Genomic DNA, 12,791 nt, shown 5'->3' with positions numbered 1-12,791 from the left:
TCCTATTGTGTGGCACACATCAGATTCCTACACAACAAATGGAGAGCAAAAAGCCCACACAAAGGGCAACTGCCATGAACCTGTTAAACCTCATATATTAAAAAAAAAAAAGAGTCCATCAAGGCAATCAATAATAAAGAACTATCATCAGCCACCAAATATATGGTAATATAATACTTTATTAAGGACTTGTCCCATTGTAGTTAAAATCAATTAAAACCATCCAGTGCACAGGTAGAACATTGCGGATCAAGATAAATTAATACATGATACAATCATATCTGCAGGGAACTGGTACTTTGTAAGCCCTTGAGCTAAATCAATTGTCATAACCTTCTATTTAATTTTAGGTATATCAGCCACTCAAATAAGGATTAAATCTTACCCAGATATTCAAAAAGTGTGGTCCACTGTCTCCCCGTGCCCCCTTCACGCGTTCCGTGACCCAGTCACTTCTCCAGAAGCTCTGATGTGAGGTGACGGATCAGATTCCTGTCAGATTCGACTTGACAGGCATCTGACAGAAATCTATCTGATGGTTGAATCTGCTGCAAATATATAAGTGTATGGCCATGTTAAGTAAATCCGATAATGTCTAAATTGTGATGGCAAGACTGGGTCAGAACATACACAAAAGTGGCAAGTCTTGTAGGATTCCCCTTATTCTCCTGCAGAGTACCTGCACATCACTCTAAAGGTGGCCATACACTTATAGACTTTCAGCAAATTTGACCATCAGATAGATTTCTGTCAGGTCGAATCTGACAGCAATCTATCTGATGTGTGCCACACACTAGGAACAGATTTCCAATAGATTTCATTCTGTAAATCGATCTAAATGCATTATTGGACCATTCAATCCATAGGCAGCATCGATCTAGATTTTCCATCCTGTCAGATCAAATCGATTGAAATAGGCTGAAAATTGCTCAATAGATTTGATAGAATCGATTTCTGATTGACTCCATAGAATCAATCGATCGATGGCTGAAATCGACCAGTGTATGGACCCTTTAGATGTACCCACAGTTACACTGCCTAGGGCCCAATCGACACTCACTCGCTCTTTGTGTATACAGTGCTGGAATTCAATTTCTTAACAGTCCTGCCCCAGCTCAGGAGTGTCTTTATGGCCTTTGATAAATTCATGGATCTCTTTTCGAGTTGTCTAAAATAAGGACTTTTTATAGTTCATTTTATACCAGTCACTTGAATCTGCTGTTGAGTACCCCAGATGAAGGGCTGCACATGTTTGTAGGACTAGTTGCTGTTGGTTAATACAGGCCGATATGTTGACATTAATAAATCATATCCTTGATGTCTGACATCTTCAAACAAATCAAAGTATCTTCATTAGATGACGTGCGGTTCTGCTTGGCTATAATGCTTTTGTTCTTTCTGTCCCTTTTTAATGATGGTGTTTTTCCCCTCATTACAGAAATTCATGCTACAGGATTCAATTACCAGAATGAAGATGAGAAAGTGACTTTGTCCTTCCCCAGCAACCTACAGGGTAAGATTCTGATCTTCGTCACCATATGGCCCATACTCACGGGCTACTTTTGCTGCCTGTCGCTAGCACACGGGAGCGTGTGCGCGACAGCTCGCTGCCAGGTCCCTCCACATACACACGTGGAAGTGGGACTAGGGATGCGACGGAAGCTGTCGCCGACGTTCCTCCCCCCTGCCGTAAACTCAATGCTCCGGCTATTAGGTTGCTGTCGCTAGTCCGCATACACACACGGACTAGCGACAGTTCCGGCGGCAACTGTCGCCATGCGATTGACCGCCGCCAATCGCCTGGCAACAGCAGCGACGAGCAACTGTTCGGTGTGTGCGCCTCCTACTCACGGGCGACTTGTCCCCGCAACGCGCGCGCCATGTGGTTGTGGCGACAATTGTAGCCCGTGAGTATGGGCCATTAATGTTTGTCTGTTAATCGTCGGTTTTCATACTCGTGGCACAGTTTCTGTGGTGAACAGTGGTGTGTGCACATTACACTGTAGAACTTCTAGCAAGGGCACTCGATCTTATTATTCCAGTCAGGTGTTTTCACTGCAGATCAAAGGCAAACTGTCATAATGGCCGTTACCAGACACCGGCAAGGCTTTCATTTAGCACTGAACTTTGGCTCCCAGAAGTGGTGCTAGTTCCAAGGCTGCCACACTTGTGCATCTCCTGTGAGGGACAGTGGTAGCCTGTGAAGCTAGATAGTGGACAAGTATATAGAGGAAATCAGAGTGCTCCATAGTGCATTACCAAGAGTTTTTTTTATTGACACAAATAAAATTCTACTTACAAAATAGAAGGCAGAAATGCAGGGCTGGTTCAAGCTCCCATGAGGCCACAGGGAGAAGGCACAAATGCAGGGCCGGTTCAAGCTCCCATGAGGCCACAGGGCAAAGGTAGCCTGGGGCCCCCCTACCAACAGATGAACCCCCTCCCCAAGGATGAGAGGACCAATACTGAGTGGTGCAAGTGCTTTGGTCTCAGCGCGCTCCACTGTCTACCACTAAACCTATAGCCCCCTGTGGGTGTGCCGCAAAGCTCAAGTGTTACACCAAACACAATTTACAATAAATCCCAAAACACCTTGCGCTGCCACACAGTCCACTAATGATAAAAGTCTCCAACTGCACAACTGTAGGTTGAATACACTTCAGTCTTCACATCAAGTGCACCTCAGGAGAAAAAAACAAAAAGAGAGAGTTCATCGCATAGGCTGTCAGCCAAAGACAGTCCTCCACCCACTATGGCACGTGCAGGTTCCTTTAAGATGTCACCACCTTCCTGTGCTCCACCACCTCTAGGGACTGCTCTCACCTCTAGTTATGGCTGTCTAGACCCCACAGACAGGTAACACAGCATGAAGTTTCAACTCGGGTGGTCTTTCCACTCTCTTATATCTTCCAATGCTCCTCTCATATCATTCCATTAAAAAAAGAAAATTCATCGCATAGGCTGCTTTATATCATGCACATGTGGAGGGATCCCACTGCCAGGGAATAATCACCGTGCACTGTTATTAAGGGACACCTTAAAGGGGATCTAAACTGAGAAGGATATGGATTTTTCCTTTTAAAAGGTCTACTGTTTGTGCACATTGGCGGCATGCATTTAAAAGCATGGCGCTTTTGCCCTTCCTGCTCATACTGCAGAAAGCTGTAAGTAAGCATTATTTTTAACCTGCCTGGCGTCTATTAAGATCGCCAGGCAGGCTGCGGGAGGGTTTTTTTTTAATAAAAAAAAAACTATTTCATGCAGCCAACTGAAAGTTGGCTGCATGAAAGCCCACTAGAGGGCGCTCCGGAGGCGATCTTCCGATCGCCTCCGGCGCCCAGAATAAACAAGGAAGGCCGCAATGAGCGGCCTTCCTTGTTTTGCTTACATCTTCGCCATAGCGACGAGCGGAGTGACGTCATCGACGTCAGCCGACGTCCTGACGTCAGCCGCCTCCGATCCAGCCCTTAGCGCTGGCCGGAACTTTTTGTTCCGGCTACGCTGGGCTCAGGCGGCTGGGGGGACCCTCTTTCGCCGCTGCTCGCGGCGGATCGCCGCAGAGCGGCGGCGATCAGGCAGCACACGCGGCTGGCAAAGTGCCGGCTGCGTGTGCTGCTTTTTATTTGAGCCAAATCGGCCCAGCAGGGCCTGAGCGGCACCCTCTGGCGGTAATGGACGAGCTGAGCTCGTCCAGACCGCCCAGCAGGTTAAGTGAGAAACTGTTTGGAGCTTCCACTCTCAAGTCCCTCCACTGGCCTGGGTATCCCACAATACACATGTAACGTCATGTTTGCTGTGAGCATATTTGTGGAATACAGTATACAGCACAGGTTGCTGCTCTCCATTGCCAAAATTCTTTTACTGCAGATGACAGCACACTGCCTTCCCATTCCAAGAAGCGCACACCAGTGCAGGGGCGACTTTCAGGTATTGCAACTGACATTTTTAGGGTTAAACTTTAACAATGTGGCTTGCAACTGAGACCAGGTTTCAGATTTTGGCCCCTTATGTGATTGAGTTTGACACCCCTGGCCTAGAGTGCAATCCTGCTCTCTCAGAGTTAAAGGAAACCCGAGGTGAAAGGGATCTGAAGGCTCCCATATTTATTTTCTTGCAAACCATGCCAGTTGCCTGGCAGCCCTGTTGACCTTCTGACATAAGTAGTGTGAGTCAAAAACCTGGAACAAGCATATGGCTAATCCTGTAAAATCTTGATCTGTGTCATGCTTGCTCGGGCTCTGTGGCTAAAAGTATTAAGACACTGGATCAGCAGGGCTGCTCGGCAACTGGTATTGTTTATAAGGAAATACAGTGGGATGTGAAAGTTTGGGCAACCTTGTTGTTAGTCATGATTTTCCTGTATAAATCGTTGGTTGTTACAATAAAAAATGTCAGTTAAATATATCATATAGGGCAGGGTTTCTCAACATTTTATTGGTATGTACCCCTTTTAAAGCCCTGTACTCGCCAAGTACCCCCTAACATAGTAAACATTAACACAAGTACCCCTTGACAAATATATATTTCATTGTAGTAAATTATAATTGGTTCTAAACAATTTCCAAGCATTTGCTATTGCTTTTAATTAGCTAAAACACGAATTTGGTGTTGTTTAAATAAGATTTATCATTTTCTAAAGCTCTAAATGTGTTATTCTTGGTTGTTTATCAAGCCCGAGTACCCCCTGGAACCATCAGAAGTACCCCCTGGGGTACGTGTACCACACGTTGAGAACCTAGGATATAGGGGACACAAACAGTGATGCTTGAGAAGTGAAATGAAGTGTATTGGATTTACAGAAAGTGTGCAATAATTGTTTACATAAATTTAGGCAGGTGCATGTCCATTTTATTGATTCCAAAACCTTTAGAACTAAATATTGGAACTCAAATTGGCTTGGTAAGCTCAGTGACCCCTGACCTACATACACAGGTGAATCCAATTATGAGAAAGAGTATTTAAGGGAGTTAATTGTAAGTTTTCCTCATCTTTTGATTTTCTCTGAAGAGTAGCAACATGGGGTTCTCAAAACAACTCTCAAATGACCTGAAGACAAAGATTGTTCACCATCGTGGTTTAGTGGAAGGATACAGAAAGCTTTCTCAGAAATTTCAGCTGTCTGTTTCCACAGTTAGGAACATTGAGGAAATGGAAGACCACAGGCTCAGTTCAACATAGGCTCGGTTCAAGTTAAGGCTCGAAATGGCAGACCAAGAAAAATTTCGGATAGACAGAAGCGACAAATGGTGACAATAGTCAGTCAACCCACAGACCAGCACCAAAGACCTACAACATCATCTTGCTGCAGATGGAGTCACTGTGCATCGTTCAACCATTTGGCGCACTTTACACAAGAAGATGCTGTATGCGAGAGTGATGCAGAGAAAGAATTTTCTCCACCCACAGCACAAACCGTGCTGCTTGAGGTATACTAAAGCACATTTGGACAAGCCTGCTTCATTTTGGAATAAGGTGCTGTGGACTGATGAAACTAAAATTGTGTTATTTGGGCATAATAAAGGGTGTTGTGCATGGAGGAAAAAAAAAACAGCATTCCAAGAAAAACACCTGCTACCTACAGTAAAATATGGTGGTGGTTCCATCATGCTGTGTGGCCAGTGCAGGGACTGGGAATCTTGTTAAAGTTGAGGGACTCATGGATTCCACTCAGTATCAGCAGATTCTGGAGACCAATGTCCAGGAATCAGTGACAAAGCTGAAGCTGCACTGGGGCTGCATCTTTCAACAAGACCACAACCCTTAACAATGCTCAAAATCCACTAAGGCATTCATGCAGAGGAACAAGTACAACGTTCTGGAATGGCCATCTCAGTCCCAAGACCTGCATATAATTGAAAATCTGTGGTGTGAGTTAGAGAGCTGTCCATGCTCAGAAGCCATCAAACCTGAATGAACTAGAGATGTTTTGTAAAGAGGAATACCTTTAACCAGAATCCAGACTCTCATTGGAACCTACAGGAAGCGTTTAGAGGCTGTAATTTCTGCAAAAGGAAGTTCTACTTAATATTGATTTCATTTCTTTTTTTGTGGTGCCTAAATTTATGCACGTGCCTAATTCTGTTTAAACAGTTATTTCACACTTTCTGTAAATCTAATAAACTTAATTTCACTTCTCAAATATCACTGTTTCCTATATGATATGTTTAACATTTTTTATCGTAACAACCAACGATTTATACAGGAAAATCCTGACGATTAACAAGGTTGCCCAAACTTTCGCATCCCACTGTATATGGCAGCCTCCATCTCCCTCTCACCTCTGGTTACTTTAACATAATGCTTGCCTCTTATCCTGGAAAGGTGTATCGCTGAATGACACCAGTGTCAGTATAATCACATTTTTCTGTGGGTGGTAGATTATTTTTCCTATTTGTGTGCAGGTTCGGGAATGTTGAAAATAGATTTTGTCGGCGAGCTAAATGATAAAATGAAGGGCTTCTATCGCAGCAAATACACTACAGCTTCTGGAGAGGTGCGCTATGCTGCAGTCACTCAGTTTGAGGTAAGGACGTGTCTCCTGGGATTGATTAAAGTGACTTGCAGTGCGTTGTTAGTGTTGTGAAGCTGATGTAGAATGCATCTCTCGTGTTTCCAGGCCACAGATGCACGGAGAGCGTTCCCCTGCTGGGACGAGCCTGCTATCAAAGCAACCTTTGATGTTATTCTCATTGTCCCTAAGGACAGGGTAGCTCTCTCAAATATGGTAAGAGTTTTTTCTGTTCAACTACGCTAATGATTTTATAATGTTATACAGTTCATTCATGCCTATTGGTCTGTGCCAGTTTCAGTGTGATTTGTTCCTGTTGATGACAGTAGTTGTTTGACACTCAGTCTAATGCATGAAAGTTCCAGATGTTGGAAGACTTTGATAACATGAGGCGGTAGCAGCCACAGGCATAAGATGAGTATAAAGTCTTCCATCACTACAGTAATAGAGGAGTTGTGAACTATGTGATTACCGAAGGACAAATCAAATAGAATGGTGTGGAAATAAGAAATCAAAATGTGTATTCCAAACGCACCAAGGGCGAGTGAAGAAGTGACAGAGGTGAGGAGTGGAAATGCACCATTGCCTAAAGCTACATACCCACAGGGGGAAATGTAGCCGAGCACTGTCGCCCAAGAAATCGGACACCAATCCCTGCAGGGCAACAGAGCAGCCATGACACTGTGTACATACGTGTCATAAGCTTCTCGCTGATGTCACGTATGTGGCTATGCAGGGGCAGGCTGAGGAACACAGAGCAGTTACCGCCGGGTGGGGGAGAGGTTAGAACAATGCAAAAGGGTGGCTGGCATTGCCAAAGATCCGACATGCTAGTTGTCATTGCTCTGCTATACACATTCTGGTCTGACCACCCGATTTTCGGCCATGATTGTCGTTTTGGTCTGCCACAGCTATTTCAGATCAGTGTGGGTATAGGCCTTCAGTGATTTATAGAATTTGTCCCACAGCATAGGTGCATGTACCTAATAAACACTCACCGGGAGCTGCCACTCTTATACCCGCCCCAATTTAAAAAGGGCTTTGTTTTGGGGGTTTTGTTTTTCTTACTGTTTAGATAAGAAAAATGCACCAATTGACTTGCATAAAGTGAAAGAAAAGCTCAGCAGCTCATTTAAAGTCATAAAGGTACATAGAATAGATGAAATGTAATACCTAGGGAAAGGAAGAGGACAAGACGATACTTGCAGAATGCCAGAGGCCATAAATTAGCTTTCACTCTCTAGGAGGACTGGAGCATGGGAGTAGGCGCACCTGCCTCGTGCATGCACTGACATGCGTATATGAAACCCCACACGAATGGAAGGGGCTGAATAGTGATGCAGGGGTATGGTGCAGAGGAAGAAAGCCTAGTTATAATGGCTATAGGGTGAGCACAAAGCAATTAAATAAGTGCCTTCTTAAAGGGGCATTATGACGAATTACTGTTGAAATTGATGAAGCATATAATTAAGAACGCATCCAAAAGAAGCTGCAATAAAAGAAGCTTTAGTTTAAGAAAAATAAACAGAGCTGCTTCCTCAATCACTTTAGTTTTCAATATCCTGTCATTTGAATTGTAAGCTACGGACTAAGCAGACCAGTACATTATTTGCAGAGGAACATCTAGTATGACTGTTTGTTTCAGATCTGACTTCCCTCTCACCTTGTTGTTCTTGGTTTCTCCACACTCTCGAGTCGAGCCGCTATAAATTGTTGTAACTAAAGTGATTGAGGAAGCGGCTCTGTTTATTTTTCTTGAACTAAAACTAAAGCTTTTATTGCCGCTTCTTTTGGATGCTGGCTTAATTTTATGCTGCATTAATATAAGCAGTAATTCGTCATAATACCCCTTTAAGCCTCAAAAACAGGAGGGTAGCTAAAAAAAACAGAAGTTGATTATGCACATAACAATCAAGTTTCCCAGCTTTCATTATTATAGGAACAGCTATTTTACTTCCTCCAAAAGTTCTCATTTTATTTTCTGATCTAAGCCATTCCTGTGGTTTTGTTTTTGTTTGTTTTTTTTGTCCTGGGCTACCTCAATCCTCCTTTAGGGCCCCCTGAAATATCTCCAGTTGGGGTGTACTGCGCATGTGCAGCTCAGCCGTGCGCTCACATCGCACTCCCGTCGCAGGGAACTAATGTGCAGGTGCAGAATGGTCCTAACGACGGGAGCGCCATGGGGGCAAAAATGCAGCTGAACTGCGCATGTGTTAGTATGAATGAGATTCGCACACTCTCCCAGGTTTGAGAAGTCCAAGAGTTTTATTCACAAATCACAGATAAAGCATAAAAACAGCTGACATGTTTCGGGCCAGGTTTCCTTACTCGTAGCCTTGAACTGCGCATGCGCGGCTGGAAATATTTTAGTGGACCCTAGTGGAGGATCAAGGGGGCCAAAGGTCTGAAGGGGGCTGGAGGAAGCCCCAGGTATGTATGAATTCCCCCCACCCCCTCTCGGGTACACTTTAACTTACCATTGTGGCAAATATTATATAGGAAAAACTAGGCGTGAATTAAAAACGCGCATCCAGAAGCCCATCAGCGACATCAAGGACTCTATTGAGGAGAAGAGAGAAAAATCTCCTATAGCTTTGCATTTTGCAAAATGCCATAATCGAGCACTGTGGGATTTAAGGTTAAAGGTATTTATCAGTTAGATTCAGGTACATATCTAGATGAATTCCTATACTAATGCAGTAGATGGTGCTGTTGGGCAAACATGAACCAGTATATAGATTTACATTGACTTGTGTACAGAATTACATCACTAGAAGGGAGGTTTTAAAAAAAACAAACAAAAAAAAAACACACACACTTGAATAATCATGCAGTGTGTCCTGAGGAAGCCCCTGAGCGGGACAAAACGCATCGATCTAGGCATGCATCATACACTACACCGACTGCCTCTGTGCTTGTTGCTCCACCTGTGGCAATCTTGACTTAACACCACTAGCTACCCCATGGTATGTGGCGAGACCGGACACAACTATTGTGGCACACTTTGGATGGGCTCCTGATTACTCAGCCAAGTGCCATACCACAACATATTCTAATCATGGGGACTGGTAACTATATACATTGGGTCACAGTGGTGTCCTCCAGGCACATGTTTACAGCTGGGTCCAACTGCCAAAAAAGCAAGAAGCATCTCCTGACATCACCTGCCAGCAGTAAAAATGTCACCATGTGATAAATGTCAGAATTTAAATCGGGGAGAGGAAAGATTTTACATTGTGCAAACACTGACTAAATCATTTATACATAATTATGGTAAAAATTAAGCACTTTTGTTCATTACGTTATTTTCACTGGAGTTCCTCTTTAAGATCTTTGCTGCTTCACTGCGGCTTGTTATAGAAAAATAAAAAAAATACTTGAGCTGCAGTCTCCAAATATGAACTGTGGAGAATAAGGTTGCTTATTCCAGGCACTGTTGTATTGTTTTGACATTACGGTATATTATTATACGCAGGGCTGTTTTATCCATACAGCTTCCTGGGCATTTTTCTACCAAGCTGTATCAAGAAGAGTCTACACTGTGTGTCATTGGCCTGTGTAGCCACTATAAGCCTCTTTTTATGAGTATTCACGGTTTTGCTCATATTAATGCATAATGTATGTAACCTGCAATATTCTTTATTGAGATTAATCTATATTGGCAGCTAAACAGCAAATACTGGTGTTTCATTTTTCAACCTGTTTTGTAGAATCTAGTTGAACGTAAGCCATACCCCGATGACGAGAGCCTAGTGGAAGTGAAGTTTGCTCGCACACCTGTAATGTCAACCTACCTTGTGGCCTTTGTGGTGGGGGAGTACGACTTTGTGGAAACGCGCTCTGCAGATGGAGTGCTGGTTCGTGTTTACACTCCAGTAGGGAAAGCAGAACAGGGAAAGTTTGCTTTGGAGGTAAGTTCTGTTTTGTCCTCACATACAGCTGTGTGAGAAACAATTAGGGCAACACCAAACCACAGAATGTTAACCAGAGAAGTGTACTAGTAAATATGTCCAATCAGCCTCAAATCACTCCATGATTAATAATGCAATTATCAGTTTCTGAAAAGATATAAAATACCTGGCTACCTATTGCAAACACTTCTCCGCAGCTGTAATATTGTTCATCTTATATGAATTCACTTTAAACTGTACTTCTTTTGGAGGGACTGTTTTTTGTTTTTTTTCTAAAAGATGCGGAAGCTTTGTAGCGTTCTTAAAGTAAACTTGTACCGTTTTATAAATGAAAAGTTAAATCCTTACCTTGATCTGGTTCCGCCAGAGGCTTCTCCCGTGTGCATCCACCTCTGTTTTCAGTGCTGTGTCCTCCCGATACTCTCCACGCAGCACCTGAACAATAGCACAGCCCCACTCAGGCTTAGGCGGAAAAAAACAGAGCCGAGGGTTCCCCCTATTAATGGGAGTACCCATCTAGGGCACTTTCCCTACAGGTATGATGTATACAATCTGCTCTGCTTTAGAAAGTGTGTGACATACATACATACATACATACATACATACATACATACATACATACATACATACATACATACATTCTGGAATTGGTGTTTTTTTTTTTATTTATTTCCTTACAACTTCTATCTGTACACCAGATCCATCCCTTATCTTTACTGTATCATTTGATATGAGTACCCAGAAAGGTGTTATTTCAGAATTTATACAACTTTGTTGGAGTTAATAGTTAATCTCCTTTTACTTGTAAAACTACCGTAATATACGCAAATAAGCACCCTCCCAGGCATAGCCCCCTCCACATAGCCAGATGTGCTCCAAGTATGATGCAGCTGTGTCTCAAGACACCACTAGATGGCGTCATAGATATGACACAGTAATTTCCACACAGGAAGAATCCCTGATCATTGCACTGCAGACATGTTGCTGACACACACCGCTCCACAAGCCGGGTGACACAGGTAGTCTTGAGCAGCGCACTCTGCACACCATGTTGCAGGGGATGGGGGGCACGGGCACAGCAGGGAGCCAGCTGGCAAGAGCAGGATCAACCAGTGCAAGATCCTTACACTCTTCTGCCAGTAACCAAACCTGCTCCACCATCTGTTCTGCTTCAATGACTCGCATGTAAGCCGAGGGGTAACTTTTCAGCACATTTTTTTGTGGTGAAAAATTAGGCTTATAAATGGGGGAAAGAGACGTTGGTCAAATTTCAAACAATATTTGATCTGAAATACTACAGATGGTTCCCCTAGTCTCTCTCAATGCTTCTCAAAATCTTATATTATAAGTATTTATTGTACTTTTTTGGTATATCACCATATAATATAGATATGCCATGTTTTTCTATCCTCTCAACTGCTGTATACTAACTAAACCACTTGCCTTTTCTCTCTAATAAATCTACCTATATTATATGTAATATATTCTTTGTACTGTGTATTTTTTCAGTTTACTGTAATAAATACTATTCACGAATAAACAAAAGAAATAGCGTTTATTTTTCTAGATGGTGAACTGCATGCATTGTTAGAGGAATGCATGTGTGGCACAAGTGCCCTCAAGTGGCCATTTCAAGTATTATAGCTATATATCCACTGGCCTGTGATGTGAACAGTTAAAGTGGACCCAAATTAAAAATACAAGATTTCAGAAAAAAAATCTATTTTCTAAATTATAATAATAAATAGCAGCCTTTTTTCAGCTGCATGATGACAAATATAAAATATTTTACATTTATTGGAGGAACCCCTCCCTTCCATTCAAATTGCCGGCATTTTTCCGGCAAACTGATGAAGTAGATGGTGTCCAGCAATGGAGGAATTGCTAATGGCTGCCCCCAGTATAACCCTAGCTATGAAAAGAGAAGGGTGAAAAGCATGCCCTGAAATGCTCATAGGTTTGAAGGAGTGTTTATTTATCTTTGTATGTGTCAGAGTGGTGCAACTAAATATTTTTAATTAAAAAAATGTTTGGTTTGGGTCCGCTTTAAACCAATTTCTGTACACCTCAAATGCTTTCCCACTAATAAACACCCTCAGTTTTTCTTCCTGTGCTATTTAATTTGAGTGTATGGGCAGTGATTTCTCAAAATCCTTATAGCTAGAGCTATCTATCTATCTATCTATCTATCTATCTATCTATCTATCTATCTATCTATCTATATCAGTTATCAGATCATGTACCCAGATGGCAAATCAGAATTGTTTAGAGAGGAGAAGTAGAATTGGAAGTATTCAGAGATGCTGTACGAACCCTCAGCAAATTTTCTGTGCACAGGTAGCGCACAGCAATTTTACCTGTGCTAACACTAC

At 42.7% G+C, this 12,791-nt stretch overlaps 1 protein-coding gene across 1 annotated transcript in view; it reads left to right on the top strand.

The window, feature by feature from the left end:
• NPEPPS (aminopeptidase puromycin sensitive) overlaps positions 1 to 12,791 on the top strand; it is a 159,425-nt gene that overhangs the window by 90,487 nt on the left and 56,147 nt on the right. The window contains exons 3-6 of the mRNA XM_068263069.1: positions 1,439 to 1,513; positions 6,402 to 6,523; positions 6,617 to 6,724; positions 10,219 to 10,419. Coding sequence (XP_068119170.1) covers positions 1,439 to 1,513; positions 6,402 to 6,523; positions 6,617 to 6,724; positions 10,219 to 10,419 — 506 coding nt within the window. The remainder of the gene's footprint in view (positions 1 to 1,438; positions 1,514 to 6,401; positions 6,524 to 6,616; positions 6,725 to 10,218; positions 10,420 to 12,791) is intronic.

This window comes from Hyperolius riggenbachi, chromosome 12 (assembly GCF_040937935.1).
Source record: "Hyperolius riggenbachi isolate aHypRig1 chromosome 12, aHypRig1.pri, whole genome shotgun sequence".
NCBI classification, from domain to species: Eukaryota; Metazoa; Chordata; class Amphibia; order Anura; family Hyperoliidae; genus Hyperolius; species Hyperolius riggenbachi.
This window is presented reverse-complemented; position numbering and strand designations above follow the sequence as displayed.